Consider the following 16,620-nt stretch of genomic DNA (forward strand, 5'->3'; position numbering starts at 1 on the left):
CATCCTTTCCCCCGGAATGAGCCAATGTGGCTTAACCAGCGCCTTTCGCACCAGCATGCAACTCGAGGCGGTGTCGACCACAGCCATTTGGAGTCTCCGCCCCACTTTCACAGGCACAGTGGACACCCCCAGCCCCTGCTTCCGTCCCGCCCATTCAGTCCAAGCACAAAAGTCCGCCCAGCCACATTCCATGTCCGGGCAGTCTTGTTTAACATGCTCCAGCTTCCCACACCGCCAGCACGTTAGGCGGGCGGGCCTCTCGGGTGCTCCTCGAGGCACCTCTTTTTTCTCCTTGCCTCTCCCGGGGAAGGAGTCCACGGGCTCCTGCCCCAGTTCCCTGTTTTTCCATTGCCAGTCCTCCCCCTGGGGTCCCTCAGCCTCTATATACTCCTCGGTTACCAGGACCGCCTCTTCGACGGTGCCTGGCTGGTGTCTCCTCACCCAGGTGCGCACTGTCTCCGGGAGACTTTGCAAGAACTGCTCCAGTATTAGGGAGTCCATTATCTCCTCCATTGTACACGTGTCAGGCCTCAACGAGCGTGTGGCCCAGTCCCTTAACCTCTGGGTGAATGCCCGGGGTCGCACAACAGACGTCCATTGGGCCGACCAGAGCTTCTGCCTGTACCTTTCCACTGATAAGCCTACTCGGTCCAAAATGGCTGCTCTCACGGCCTCATAGTTCTGGGCAGCCTCTTCCCCCAAAGCCATATAGGCCGCTTGCGCCTCGCCACTCAAATAAGGGGCTAGTCGGAAGGCCCAGGTAGTCCTGTCCCATCCGGCCCCCGCGGCTACCCTCTCGAAAGTTCCCAGGAAGGCGTCCGGGTCATCCGCCGGGCTCATTTTACAGAGTCCCCAGCCCAGTGGCCGGGTGCCCTCCCCTGCCCCAGGATTCACCAGCCATTGCAGGAGCTGCCCGTGGACATTGCTTTGCTCCCAGATGAAATCCTGCAGGCTTTTCTGTTGCTCAGCCTGCCAGGCCAAAGCAGCCTGTCTTTCTGCTTGGTGTGCCTGCTGGGAAGTCTGCAGGGCTTGCTGGGTCTGTTTCTGTTGCTCTACAAGCCATTTCAGGGTCTCCTCCATTGCCGGGCCACCAACCGTGCTCGTTGGCTTCAGTGGATCCCGGACAAGCCTCCACGTGTAGACGAGCGCTTCGTTGCTCGCGGTACAAATTCGCTGGAGACCACTCTTTCACACACCAGTGCCCTTTTATTTCCCTGTATTTTCCCACCACCACGTGTATATAAAGCTATATACAGTTCGATATCAGTCAGGTAGCCCCTTAGGGAACAGCTTGCTCTTAAAGCTAGCTTGGAGCAACAGGCCCTCACTCATCACTTTCCTGTCCCCCGCCCTCCTGCTAGCTTTATAGGCCTTCCTCTCAGTAGGCTCACAGGTGATTGCTCTCAGGCTCCTTTAATGAACCACACCCTGCCAGCTCCAGTCAGTTCCCCTTTATGGGAGCTATGCTAGCAGGTTCTGAGCTAACAGGAGCTGGTTCAGTGCCTCTTAGGCCAGCACCCTGTTACAGTACCCAAAAATGCCAGCTGACTCGAGCCATATATAGACTAGGTTTATGTTACAAGCCCATGCACACAAAGCCAAAATTAGTGAGCATAAAGTTTGTGTAGAAGTGAAGATGGATAAGATGATGTCACCATTTTAACTGCTTCCAGGAAGCTGGATAGAAATGGATACTCAAGTTCACAGTGTATTCTTTGTTAAAAAGTTGGTTGCACCCTAGAACGTAAATAGAATTGCATTGGATGTTGCTTAGTAGCAAGTACAGAAGGATCACTGCATCAGTCATTTTCCAGTGAGGATACCCAGCTTAGCTCTACCCAGTACATTAACCCCGACCTTGGGGCAGTTCCTCCAAAATTCTAACTGGTTGGAGCTGTAGCATAGAACAGGATCCGACAGCCTGCACAGGTTTTTTTAATTGAACAATTTTCTTGACATAGAATAATAGTTAGCAAGTTTGAACACAGTTATTCAGAAGGTGATGGCAAGGCAACTTTCAAGTCAGCTAGAGTCCACACATTTCTTAATGTCTCTGTCTGATTTAGTATGCTGAGCTGGTGCATTAGTTTATGATCTCACAGCAACAAGATTGGTTGGCATCAGACCTTTCAGCTGATTCATCTTATTGACTGCAGTTGATACGAGTGCTAACAATGTCTTGTTGAGCCTGACTGCTATGGACAGATTGCTTGAGTGGGTCTGTTGACATTCAGAGAGACCGGAGAGCGTGGAGTTTGGCAGTCAGAGCCCTTCAAAATACCTAAAAGTTTAAGGTTTAGTAAGCGCAATAACCAGGAATCCACATGCCAAAAAGTCACTCTGTGCTGGGACTAAGAAGTGTAAAGTGCATGTTACTGACCTGAGTGCTCACGTACAAGCAATACGGCTTTGACATTCTTGTGGATTATCAAATTATCTAGGGCAGTGTTTCCCAAACTTGGGACGCCGCTTGTGTAGGGAAAGCCCCTGGCGGGCTGGGCCGGTTTGTTTACCTGCCGTGTCCGCAGGTCTGGCCGATCGCGGCTTCCACTGGCCGCAGTTCGCTGCTCCAGGCCAATGGGAGCTGCTGGAAGTGGCGCAGGCCGAGGAACATACCTTCAGATGGCCCTTGCAAGTCAGGGTTGAGGCGCACCGGCAGATCAGTGTGTGAGAAGCTTTTGTTCTATGTCCATTCTGTATCTGTTCTCTGGGGAAATACAGGACTTCAGTCTCCAGCACCTGTCATGAATTCTAAATACACTTACAGAAAGGTAACTGGAAAACCTCCAAGTTCGTGCACTTACACCCACTCATTTAATTGCCACTTTGTTGCCATTGTCAAGGGTAGTACTGATGTTACAAATTGTTTCTACATCAGAGAACATGGTGCTTTGCTGCAGTCATGATCAGACTGTGTGTATTTTTGGAAATTTCAGCTGTGTGGGAAGGTTAGCTCTGAAAGGCACAATAGTGCTGTCTGCTGGGTTAAGGTGTCTCAGACAGTGCCTTGGTTATAGCCCTCAGTGTTGCAAAAGATATTCATTTTGTTAATATGGCAGCAGATTGCTTGGCTATTGAGGATTCAGGTACTTATATTTACTATGGAAACAGGGCTCTTCAACCTTAAGCTCTGTGAAACTCAGGGATTCATGTACAGTTAAAAACCTACCACCTGGGTTTCTCTAGCATCTTCTGGCACAGTAATGAATGAGGAAATGCACCATCAATTTCTACATTTTGCGTGTTGGTCCTTTTACTGCAGAGTTCACCAGCACTGGAGGAACGTAGAGCTTGGAAGGAAAGCAGAATTCTTCTAGAATTATTGAAAACTATATTTGAAATTTCTGCTATCTTTTGGCATTGACAGGGAAGAATTGTTCTGTCAAACTTCACTAGTGCTTGTGAATGACACTAAGTTTTAAAACGACTCCATCAACATGGGGATGCCCAAAATTAAAGCCACATTATTCTTACTGTCTGGGGACCACGCCTCATCTCCCTCAAAAATTAACTTGATTGCAACACCTAAAAGTGTACTAGGCACTTTACAGATGATAAAGAAAACATGGTCTTTGACCCCCAAAGAATTTACAATCTGTTGACAGATTTATTTATTTTTTGTTCAATACACTATCTAGGACAGTGGTTTTCAACCTGTGGTTCTCGGACCCCCAGGGGTCCACATGCTATGTCTAAGGGGTCTATGAAAGGTTGTCGTTACCATAGAATAGTGTGTTTCAACCAGTGGTCCATGAACCCTGGGGGTCCTCAGGCTATGTCTAAGATTTCCAAAGGGGTCCGCACCTCCATTCAAAACTTTTTAGAGGTTCGTAAATTAAAAAAGGTTGAAAACCGCTGACCTAGGAGGGGTCAGATCTGACCATTCAATTATAATTCTGTTTGCTAATAAGGAATTAAAATGTATACTGTGAATCTTGCGTTATTTCAGGTACAGCAGTATTCTTTATATGAACATACAAGCCTGGTGTGATTTGAAAAGCGCACACATATTCCATATTTGCACTATATCAGTGACATAATTTGAGCTATGAGGAGACCTCTAGTTTCAACTCTTATCCTTTTTAAATGTGAAAGAAAAAGAAAGATCACCATGAGCGGACAGATAGATATTCAGAGCCCATATGCTATATCTGTGGCACTGAACCCTTATTTCCACAAGCAAATCTTTTGTTCATTCTTCCATCCTGTTAAGTCAAGTTGAATTCCAGAGAGCAGTACTAAGCAAAAGTGACTATCGAATTCTTCCTCTCAATCCCATCTAAAAAGTTCATGTATTCTTTACTGCAAAATCATTCCCCTATTTCTCATGTTGCTAGTGCTGGAATAAATGAAATAATGAATTCTTTCCTCAGTAAGATATTCTTTTTCGCCCACTTGTAACTTCTGCCAGCCATTAAAGCAAAGATTAGTGTTGGATTCCTAAACCTTGCTTTCTGATACAACGGCCGCTTTTCTGTTGTTTCATTTCTGTTCCCTTTTGTATCTGCCTGCTCTGCTACTGAGCTACTTTGAGGGTATCTAATTAAGAGATTATGAAGAATATTAGAAGGAGCAAAAGAGAGTAGAGGTGGGGAATGAATCGCAATTTATAACAAGGATAGTTGGAAGAAACAGTGGCAATGGTGGTAGTGTAAAACATGTAGTTTTGTACCCTGTTTAACCGTGTAGTTTACATTTGTCCCCAAAATGAAAATGCAACATGAAGCACTTGGCTTGCATTTTAATTTGGTTAAATGTTCTTCATTAATAGATTGACACATGAGATCATCTGTCAAATATTGAGTACTTCCAGAAACAGCCCTGTAGAATACTTTCACAATGATAGGCAGCTTTGCTTTCCTAGCATGGGCTAGATGCCTTATACAATCTCACAACCAGTCTGCTTGGGGTCTTTATTTTAGTTTTGCTTCTGAGTTGTGGGCATTTTTGCATTTTTCTGTATACTCAGGGTTTTTTTTTTTTTTTTTCCCCTAGAGTAGCATTAGGACTTCATCTAATTCATTGGGAACTTGCAGTGAAAAATTAGCCTCCAATTGCTAATTAATTTTTATCTTTTTGTAGATTCTTCAGAAGCCAACTCCAGAACTGAAGCATCCGTTGGCTGCCTTCTCAAAGCGGGTTGCTGGTGCTGTGACAGAGCTTATTCAGACAGCAGAAGCAATGAAAGGTGGGTCTGACAACCCACTTAGTTAATACACAGAGTGGTTCCAGAAATGACAAGAGACATTAAATATTTACCTAGATGTTAATTTTCATAGTTAGTTTTTGATATTTAAAAACTTTGTAATTCCCTGGCCCACCTCCACTTGCCCTGGTACAACTTAATTGCACAAAAATGTTATAATTGGCTGCTCTCCCCCAGCAATGGATTTGATATGGGTCACCAGCCCCATTCTCCACAGCAAGAGACCCTGCACAATAGTTTTTAAGTATAGTTTGCACTAGGGCTGTCGATTAATTGCAGGTAACTCACGCGATTAACTCAAAAAAAAAGAATTGATTTAAAAAAATTAATCGCGATTAATCGCACAGTTAAACAATAGAATACCAATTGAAATTTATGAAATATTTTGGATATTTTTCTACATTTTCAAATATATTGATTTCTATTACAACACACAATACAAAGTGTACAGTGCTTGCTTTATAGTATTATTTTTATTACTAATATTTGCACTGTAAAAATGATAAAAGAAATAGTATTTTTCAATTCACCTCATACAAGTACTGTAGTGCAATCTCTTTATCATGAAAGTGTAACTTACAAATGTAGATTATTTTTTTTTTGGTTACATAACTGCATTCAAAAAGAAATCAGTATAAAACTTGAGCCTACAAGTCCACTCAGTTTTACTTTTGTTCAGCCAATCACTAAGACAAACAAGTCTGTTTACATTTACGGGAGATACTGCTGCCTGCTTCTTATTTACAATGTTACCTGAAAGTGAAAACAGGCATTTGTGAAGTCAGTGTTTCAAGGTATTTACATGCCAGATATGCTAAACATTCGTATGCCCCTTCATTCTTTGGCCACCATTCCATGCTGATGATGCTTGTTAAAAAAATAACGCATTAATTAACTTTGTGACTGAACTCCTTGGGGGAGAATTGTATGTCTCCTGTTCTGTTTTAATCACATTTCTTGTTATAGCAGTCTTGAATGATGACCCAGCACATGTTCATTTTAATAACACTTTCACAGCAGATCTGACAAAACGCAAAGAAGGTACCAATGTGAGATTTCTAAAAATAGCTACAGCACTCTACCCAACGTTTAAGAATCTGAAGTGCTGTCCAAAATCTGAGAGGGACGAGGTGTGGAGCATGCTTTCAGAAGTCTTTAAAAGAGCAGCACTCCGATGCAGAAACTACACAACCTGAATCACCAAAAAAGAAAATCGACCTTCTGCTGGTGGCATCTGACTCAGATGATGAAAATGCACATGCAATGGTATGCTCTGCTTGGATCATTATTGAGCAGAACCTGTCATCAGCATGGACACATGTCCTCTGAAATGGTGGTTGAAGCATGAAGGGACACACGAATCTTTAGTGCATCTGACACACAAATATCTTGCAATGCGGCATATTGCCATGCAAATGCCTGTTCTCACTTTCAGGTGATTATTATAAACAAGAAGCAGGCAACATTATCTCCTGCAAATGTTAACAATCTTGTTTGTCTGAGCAATTGGCTGAACAAGAAGTAGGACTGAGTGGACTTGTAGGCTCTAAAGTTTTACATTGTTTTATTTTTGAATGCAGGTATTTTTTATACATAATTCTACATTTGTAAGTTCAACTTTCATGATAAAGAGATTGCACTACAGTACTTGTATTAAGTAAATTGAAAAATACTATTTTGTTTTTTACAGTGCAAATATTTGTAATAAAAATAAATATAAAGTGAGCTCTGTACACTTTGTATTCTGTGTTGTAATTGAAATCAATATATTTGACAATTTAGAAAACATCCACAAATATTTAAATAAATGGTATTCTATTATTGTTTAACAGCGTGATTAATCACACGATTAATCACGATTAATTTTTTAATCACTTGACAGCCCTAGTTTGCACCCTGCCCCCACTCAGGGAATGGTTAACAAGCTCCACCAAACACTGAATCGATTATCTCCTGTGATGGGGCAAGGCCAGATGGCTACAGTAAAGTAGTGAGGAACAGGTATGTTAGCCCCAGGCTAAACAAATCCCTGGTACCATGGTAACCAAATGGCAGTTGCTCCAGGTTAATCAAGACACCTGGGGCCAATTAAGATCCTTCTAGAAGGCAGCGGAGATAGCTAGATTGATTGGGACACCTGAAGCCAATCAAGGACTAGTTAAAAGCCTCCCAGTTAGTCAGTGAGGTGCGGGTGTCAGGAGCTATAGGAGGGAGCTGTGCTGTTGGAGGAACGAAGTAGTACGAATTCATATCAGGTGCAAGGAAGGAGGCCCTGAGATAATTGTGAAGAAGATATTGAGTGGGGGCTGCTGTGGGGAAGTGGCCCAGGGAATTGTACATGTCCTATTTCCAAAAAGTCAGCTTCCATAGCTGCTAATTTTAGAGTCCCTGGGCTGGAACCTGGAGTAGAGGGCGGGCCCAGGCTCCCCCCTCCCCTCCCTGATTAATCACTGATACTGGGAGACAACAGAGACTGTGCGAGGGAGGGTTGTTTCTCCTCATCTCCCTTGCTGGCTTATGATGAAAATGGCTCAGTAGACTGTGACCCTTGCCTCTAGAGAGAGAAGGGCTACATGGAGGGTCACAGTGAGCCTCTGAGGTTAGCAAAATCCGTCAGGAAACGCAGGACCCACGGAGTCAAGGACAGAACTTTGTCACACTCCACACTGACCTTAAGCAGTTAGGAAGAATTTGGATCCAGCTTGCAGGAAATAGCCCAGAGTTGCCATCAGCCACTCTGCTACCAAAGTGAGCAACAGTGGCTGTAACTACAAGATTCAGTATTGGTTGCCTCAGGACGCTATAGTTTTTCCAGAGAAGGTGATACATTCACCATGAGACTCTATTCCTGTAACCAAGCCCAGGCTGCTAGGATTAACAAAGGTATAGAATGCCCAGAACAGTTCCACTGTGTGTGACCCCACCAATACAGCTCTACGGGTGAAATCTTTGTCTCTCTGTGACGGGTAGTCTGCCCCTTAAGGGTAGTAGTGCATAATGGTCAGCCAATCCCATCATGTGGTGTGTTCCTTTAAGATTTTAAAAAGTCCAGTGTATATATAGATATAGATGTGTGCACACAAAGCCTAGTAGATATTGGTAGAAAGGATCTGCTCCCAACCAACCAGTTGGGGATGAGCTGAAAGACAAGGACCAGCATAAATGCTGCCTCCTCCCTCATAGTTGGGCACACACTAGCAGGAGATGGCTGACCCTCTGAGCCTGAGAACTAATTGGGGGAGAAAGGGCCAGTGGAGGGAGAAGCTGGTTAAGGTCCTACAGCTGGCTAAAGTACACCTTGCTCCAGGAGAGCTGGGGACTCCTGGCTGAAGGAGGGAGGTAACAGCTGCCTGAATTACCCAACTCCAGGGGAAGGTCTGGGCTCCTGCCTCATAACGAGACAGCGACTGATGTATAGAGAGCTGGGGACTGCTGGCTGAAGGAAGGAGGTAATAACCATCTGACTTGCCCAGCTCCAGGAAAGCAGTTCTGGCACCGGCGTTCCACAAGAGGAACGGGGAACTGAAGAGGAGCCCAGGGAGGGGCGAAAGACCTCTTGTTTACCTTAACTTGGGACTGTTGTGTAAGGTGGTGTTTATTTTGAGACTTTGAGTACCCCAGAAGGGGATTGAATTTTCAAGTGACCTAGCCATGAGGCTAGGCCACAGAACATCCAGATGGAGGTGATTAACAGGGGGAGGCAAACAAGGAGGTGGCCCAGCAGCCCACACAGACAACACAGGCTGGTGGAGTGATTCTGTGGATGTGGGTTCAACTTGGGGCCAGGCTCCATGACACTCCCATACAGCTACAGCATATGGTCTCCAAAAATCTGTCATAATTTTGTTCTGTCTGATACTACTTCCATGGCATTCTAGCCTCCTCTTCAATATACTTTGTCACAGTCATCTGTGAACCATTGAGAGTGAAGCCATCAGACAGGTGCATTCAGGAGCCCTAATAGCATAGGACAAAATGTAATTAAAGTCCCACAAAATTATCAATAGAATGGCAACTGGATGAACAGTGCTTTTCCTTCTGCCTGCCTGGAGGCCCAGTGGTTCTACTAGTCCCCAAAGGCAGACCACTAAAATAGGTCCATTGCCCTTCTGGGATCGTTGTGTCCCAACTTCAAATCAAGTCAGCTCATTACAAAGTTACATCCAATCTCCAGTGCTGATGCAAACACCTCAGTCCAGATTCCAGAGTGCATCCAACCTAAAGTGTGGAACTTCAGCATCCCAGGCTGTCACTGCAGTGGTGAATCAAAGAAATAAAAGAAAATTAAAGGTTGGGTGATTCTTTGAGCATTCTCCCAGATAGGAAGAAATGGCAGCAATTAAAAATGAAACTGTGTAGCAGGGTTGGGTTTTTTAAGGGCATAAGCATGTTTATATTCATGACTCAATTACTTAGAAAAAGTTTCTTGTTTTGTATGCTAAAATCATGAGTGAGCAATGCCATTTTAGATGTTTATTGCTCTTTGATTTTGTAACTGATTTTTGTCTAAATTTTCATCCCCTGGTTTGGGCAGACTCCTAAAACCGCAACTGTAAAACAAAGAGTACAATAAACAAGAGGAATTATATTATCAAGAAGGAGTTGTAAATCTACCGAGATGCTTATTGAGGTAGTGAAAGAAATATTACTCTGCCATTAATAAAGTGAATTGAGTACAGGGTGTTCTGGAAGTGTTTGTTGAATGAGCACATTTACATGACCAGCAAATAGGTACATAACTAATTTAATATTATAGGCAATGTAACATGAAAATCATTTCAGTGCTACTTATTCTTACTTTGGAAAAAGGATATCTAGTAAAACTACATTTGTTTGCTTATCCTGTCATTAGCAGGGCCGGCTCCAGGCAGCAGCTTACCAAGCAGGTGCTTGGGGCGGCCACTTCGGAGAGGGGCGGCACGTCCAGTTGTTTGGCGGCAATTCGGCGGACAGTCCCTCACTCCTGCTCAGAAAAAAGGACCTCCCGCCAAATTGCCGCCACAGATCGCGATCGCGGCTTTTTTTTTTTGTTTGGCTGCTTGGGGTGGCCAAAACCCTGGAGCCGGCCCTGGTCATAAGTTTGGCATATAATTGTCCTGATTTTAGTTGTAATGTAATATCAGTCTCACCAGAGGGTTAAAAATAATTCTCTTCTATTTAAGTTTTCTACACCATTCCCGGTAAGTTGCAGAACTTTGGAGTGAACTGCCTCTGAACATTCGTTTTATGAGGTCTGCAAAAGTATAAGATCTTTCCTTTCCAAAAAATGTTCAGCCTTGTACGTGTAGGAGAAACTTGCTTATTGGCCTTATTGGCACTGGGATTAAAATGGCACTGATCACTCTCGTGTTTTCCATGGATGGGTGCTAGCCTTGTCTCCCTAGCCGCTGTAGACAGGGACTTACTGAGAACTGTTAGTGAGACCATGATCTCCTGAATAGTCTAATACATCCTTTGTGCTCTTTTGTCACAGTTCTCAGACAATGCATCTGTCAGCCTTGGTCAAGGAAAGCACACTAGAATCTTTCTAAGTAACAACCATGATTAAACATGGTTGGCTGATACAATAGTTCAGTACCCAGTGTAGACATGGCTTTTGAAGGAGCAATTCAGAGTTGCTTTTCTTACACAAGTTCTTAATCAAGCCACTTTCATAATAGAACATTACGGCTAAGTGCTCTTTCCATTCTGACTTGTGTTTTGCAGTAAGTGGCTTAAATTATAGTATTTTATGCCATTAATGGTATTAAAATGAGGTCTCCATATTATACACACTCTCTGTATTTAGCACATAGTTTTGAGGTGTAACAGGGAATCAGCTTGGTCAAAAGGCACTAAAAATGCTACTGAAGTTATTGTCTTCCCCTCGGTTAATTTTAGGCACGGAGTGGGTGGATCCAGAGGACCCGACAGTCATTGCTGAGACAGAGCTATTGGGGGCTGCAGCTTCAATTGAGGCTGCAGCAAAGAAGTTAGAGCAGTTGAAACCACGAGCCAAGCCGAAGGTGAGTGTCCATCTTCCATGTTCTTTTTAAAGTTAATGCCGCAGAAATGCAAATAACTGGTATCATGGGGAGTTGATTGCATCAAGGTGATGGTTGGAACAATCAATCCTTACATTGTCCTCAGCTGGTGCCAGTAGAAGCTACACTTTTCAGACAAGCTAGGCGTGACTTACCACAAAGGCAAAATATATTTGGTGGCTCTTTCAAGTGGTGGACGTGCAAGTTATAGATTTGGATATGGAGGGGAAGGAAAGGTAATTCTTAGCAAAAGCTTTTTCAAGTTACAGGATAGTTATTGTTAGTTCATTCACTTTTCTCTGTCCAAAAAATCTTTTCTGATGTGAAAGATCATTCTTGTTCCTCAATTTCAGAGGCTTTTGAGCCCACTCACTCACTCTTCAGTATGTGTGCAGTGTACTATGGGAGGTTGTGGCCAAAAGATCTTATAAAATCAACACACAGTATTTAACTTGTAGCAAACAGGTGTTTACTTTTAAACTCTTTGTTTAAAATATAAACTGATTCTTCTGTGCTTATTTTCTCTTAATTCTATAAAGGGAAATGTATAAATGAAGATCCCATATGAATGCTTATGTAGTCTCATATTTTTGTGTGTTTCAGATATGTCCATGAGAATATTTTTAAGTAAAATGGAATTAACTGCTTGGATGTGTGTCAGAGGAATTATACGGCAATTATTATAACCTGAAGTAATTAGTGTACTTGCACAGTTCAGGGAGTGGGGGTATGACACAGAATCACTTCACTCCACAGTGTAGAATCCCTGACAAGTTTTGGAATAAATCTCCATGAGACCCAGGACTGGGCCTCTTTTAATAAAAATAAGGCATGCCATTAACTTCAGAAAGCAATGCTGTGGTCATGTCCTTTTCTCAGTGGCTTCAGAGTTACTGGACTTTGTTCTAAGCAGATGAGGAATCTTCCCAAGAAAGCAGGTTCTAAAGGTCATTCAGTGTCAGACGGTTGTTGTCAGGAGATTGTGGTATTTTCTGTCATTCAGGAGCATAAGATTAAGACCATTTTTAATAGCCTCACAAGGTGGGCTGTGGTGATGTCCACTACTTGGGGATTTTTTCTTTCAGTGGGGAGAATGAAGTCCACGAAAGAGCAGTGCTTTTCTTTGTTCTATGGGTTTTGTAATTGGTACATTCATTTTTTGTGAAGAAAGAAAGTTGCTTGTAATGAGATTATGTGGAGCGGAGGATTGAGGCTGGAAAAGTCCTTTAACACGTTTTCTACAAAACCGCTACACAATACCATATCTGAGTTGCCTAGTAACCTTGAAACCATTCTCCTGCTAACATCTAAACCACTCCAGTGGCCATTGTCATTTAAAAATGAATACAAATCCTACACCTGCTCCTCATTTAACATGTTAATTTGAGTATTCAGTCTGCCTGTGCTTTATTGGGCTCTTTTTGTCATTTTGTTGAAAACACATTCATATCTCTGGATCTATATTTCATTTTGGAATAAAACTTTCCTTCCATCACTCGTAATTCAGTTTATCTTTCACAAACATTTACTGTAATGCAAGTGAAAGGTGCTGGAATGACCCCACTGGATATTTCAAACTCTCTGTTTATCCACAGAGCAGAGAACAGCATCGAAGTGCGCTTCTTATCACCATCCCATCAATGTGTTACAACACAGATCAGGAGATACTGTACTGCCTGTAGGGGAAGAATGTTTTAGGTAGCTCACTCTTAGATGTTTCAATCTTAAACTGCTGTATCAACAAGCATCTCTGTCACTCAAATCTAAACTAGTAATTAGACATCTGTTCTCTTATACACAGTCCACCAAATACAGAAACATAAAAACTGCTATATTGGATCAGACCAGTGGTCCATCTAGCCCAGTATCCTGCCTCTGGCGGTGGCCATTAGCTTCAGAAAAAAGTTGCTGGAGAGCCTGCAATAGACCCCGGCCTGCAGGGAAAGTTTCTTCCTGACCCCTCTTAATTAGAGGTGGATTTACACCCTGAAGTCTGAGGGTCTGGATCCCTTCCAAAATTCTTGAGGTTTTGTGGGGTTTCTTTGCTTGTTTTAATCCTTACTATTTTAGCTCTGTCTATGTTCCTGTTTATTAATATAATAGAAATGAAACAATAAAGCTAACACTTGTTCTGATTTTGTAATTGAGCTGCACTAGTTTTGTTCCTTCAATAATATAACCTTTATTTTTTATTCCATTTCCCTTTTCTTTTTGTTGTGCCCCCACCCCATTGCATCTCTGCACCACACACCTCCCATTGCTGTCTTAATAAGATTAAGAAGGATAGAGTGGGACCAGCAACTTTCCTCTTCAGGAGAATCATTCCTATCTCAGAGAACATTCTCTGTTAAGGAATAGGTCTGTGAGCTCCTGTCCATGTTTTATTGCATAATGTACATTCTTTCTGAATTAAACACAACAGCCTGGCTGCAGAGCAGATACAGTCTCTTGCCTTTCAAAAGCTTAAATGCTCTGACTACTAGTACAATGTCCAGATGATGTTTTAGTACTTGTCTTGTTTCTGAGCTTGTGTATCTAAAAGTATTTTGAGGAAGACCCTCCTTATCTGTTCCTCCTTCGGGTGTAATACAAACTGTCTTGGATTTTAATTGTGGTGTCCAAGGGAAAAAATGGTCTGCTGAGCTGTTCAAACTTTTCTCTTCATTATATACACAGGTTATAGTGGGTGGTATGTCCTTTACAGCACAGTTATGGATTTACATTGATTGTGGTGTCTGTTTTGGTGGGTTGAATATCTTTTGCTTATATTGCCTGTTCTAATATAACATGGTCCTTGATTTGTAAAGATACCACCTGGTACAAAATAACTACCCAAAAGAGCAAGTTTAAAAAAAAGAAAAGAAAAAGTAGTCTCTGTATTTCTTTTATGGAATTAAAAATGACATGTTTCATTAACTCTTACAATGGAAAAAAATAGTTATAGGAAAACAATGTTGTTGCTTGGGTACATCACCAGAGACCATTGTTGTATGTGCATTATATTCCTGTTGGTGCACTCTTTATGCCTCCGTGCAGACTTATGCCTTCAAACACAAGGCAAGGGGTTGCGTCTTTAGCAGTCGATAACAGTTCCCTGCTGTTAGCCTTCAGCAGTGTGTCTTTTTTCCCCCCCAAGATGAATCAAACCTGGATGCCTTTTCTGCAGGGCTCTGTGTGATATGTTTGATATATTAGGTTGTTATTTAATCCAACTATATATCAAACATATTCCTATAGTGTCCTGCCCTGTCTCCGGGGGTTTATAAAGTAGTATAAGGCAATATGAAGGAATACTTTAAATCACAAGCAGATTTAGAAGACTTCCTGCAGACTCTGATTCTAATCTGATTTTTTTTAGAACATATACAGTGAAGTGCTCTTTTTAATAGGGTTATTCTTGGGGAGATGCGTAAGTTGCATAGGTTCATTTATAATGGGCAGCAGCCATGCAAGTACTAAATCTCATAGGAGTGGTCTCTTGTGTTTACCTGGCTGTGTGCAGTAACTTACCCTTGTTGCTATATCTTTATTAAATTGAAGCTGAGAGGCACTTCAGAAGAAACATAGTTTGTCTTTCATGACTGTTGGCAACAAGTTAATGGTGGTTCACTCATTCTTCTACTGATCCTGAATCTATTCATGCTGTCCATTACATTTGAAGGATGTACTGTAGGAAACTGGTTAAAAGTAAGGAAGTACAAAAATATCTGTATCTAACTCTGACACAAAAAGGGTAGCCAAATGATGTTGGACAATGACTCCTCCTGTAGCACTTCTTGTGCTGCTCAGTCTTGGATTGTATATGTAGTGACCAGTTTGGACCTCTCATTTTGAGGTATACCCTTCAAACCACACTGCTAGTGTGTAGATGAACACAAGTATGGACCTTTTGTTGTGCCCAGCAGGATGTGCAACAGTTGGTCAAGCTGGTTATGCTCCAAGACCAGCATGAGGAGTGGGTAAGCATGCCCACAAGCATGACTAAGCAGTAGTTGTCCTCTGCACTGAGCCCTCTGTCTCGAGCCCTCTGCGTGCCCACTTTTTACTTGTGTGTTAAGGACAAAAATAATGGGAAGGAATGGACAGAGTGGACCTGTTGAAGAAAATAACAGAGTAAGCTCAGTTCCCCTCTGGTTACGTGGAGGTGCGGCATAGGACTGGTCAAAAGTTTCCATTGAGAGTGGTTTTTGACAAAACCCAATTTACCCTGGCAAGCATCTGCTTTCCACAGAAAGTGTTTGACTTCTAGCTGGAAAACCGGGAAGTATTCTGCTAACTGAAAAATTTGGGGTTTAGTTTTTTGAAAAAGTCAAGATTTTTGCTGAAAACTTGAGAAAAAATAAGAAAATTCATTTTCATAGAAATTTTCTGTGGAGGGATAAACCTGTTTTCCAGACAGCTCTAGTGCTTAGCTATTCATTCCCATGATAGGTCTTATGCCTGCCCCTATGTAGCAGTACCTTAGTAACTGCACCATAGCTTTCTCATTGATGCAAGATGTCATTCCCCTGCAATCCTTTTTCAACTAGTCATTTTTACATTGTGTTTATACGTACAACACTGAGCACATCATGCTATGCTGAATGAATCCCATACTGGTACTTTTCTTCCCCATCTGGCGTTGGTTCTCTGGAAACTTGTAGAATATTTTGAGAAGGTGTTGCATGTTGTAGAGGTATTTCTAATTCAGTAGTTAAGGACTAACTGAAAAGCTTTCTAGCCCTGATATAGATATCCATATAGCAAAGCCATGGCAGTGAACATTTTTATTAGGCTGTGTGAATAAATAAAATCCATCATCAAAATAGTTGCTGAATTGTTAGCTGATTCAGTTGTAAAATTAGAGTTAACTTCCGTACAGCACGGCCATTTAAAGAATAGTGCATATACTACTATTGATATAAAGAAGTAAACTAGCTCTCAGCTCATGGACACTTCCACTATTTTGGAAATAGGCTTAATAATTCCAGCTCAAGACAGTATTTTTCTAAAAATCAGTGAATGAAAACTGTACTGTGACACATCAGAGAGGCAAAAGATAGATGGAGCTGTATACTAACCTTCCTCTGCTTGGTACTTGAATTTGGATTTCAGCTGTAATCAAGATGGAATTGCTGGTCTCTACTTTCTTTACAGTGGACGTTGGCCCTTGTCCCCAAACCACCAGATATTTGGGTGAAGTTGGCACTATATTCTCTATAGAGGCCCAGAACTGGAAATAGCAGCATTGCTGCACATTGCCAGAAATATGTGCTCCAACTTGTCCACTGTCTGCTCCCATGAAGCTTTTGGGGGACAGGGGAGGGGGTTGTGTGCTACTAGATTTTCTCTTCAAGAGAGCCAAATTTACCTAAATGTGTTTTTAAAAAATGATACCGACTGAGTTAAATA

General features: G+C 42.3%; 1 protein-coding gene across 8 annotated transcripts in view; it reads left to right on the top strand.

Annotated features, from left to right (window-relative positions):
* The window catches only part of TLN2 (talin 2), a 378,548-nt gene that overhangs the window by 341,388 nt on the left and 20,540 nt on the right, over positions 1 to 16,620 (top strand). For 7 of the 8 annotated variants that reach the window (XM_065558350.1, XM_065558353.1, XM_065558351.1 and 4 more), the window contains 2 exons: positions 5,083 to 5,188; positions 11,087 to 11,211. In XM_065558350.1, coding sequence (XP_065414422.1) covers positions 5,083 to 5,188; positions 11,087 to 11,211 — 231 coding nt within the window. Of the gene's footprint in view, positions 1 to 5,082; positions 5,189 to 6,226; positions 11,059 to 11,086; positions 11,212 to 16,620 lie in introns of those variants that run through there. The other variant, XM_065558354.1, reaches the window with a different exon arrangement.

The sequence above is a fragment of the Chrysemys picta genome, chromosome 10, assembly GCF_011386835.1.
Source record: "Chrysemys picta bellii isolate R12L10 chromosome 10, ASM1138683v2, whole genome shotgun sequence".
Lineage (NCBI taxonomy): Eukaryota > Metazoa > Chordata > Testudines > Emydidae > Chrysemys > Chrysemys picta.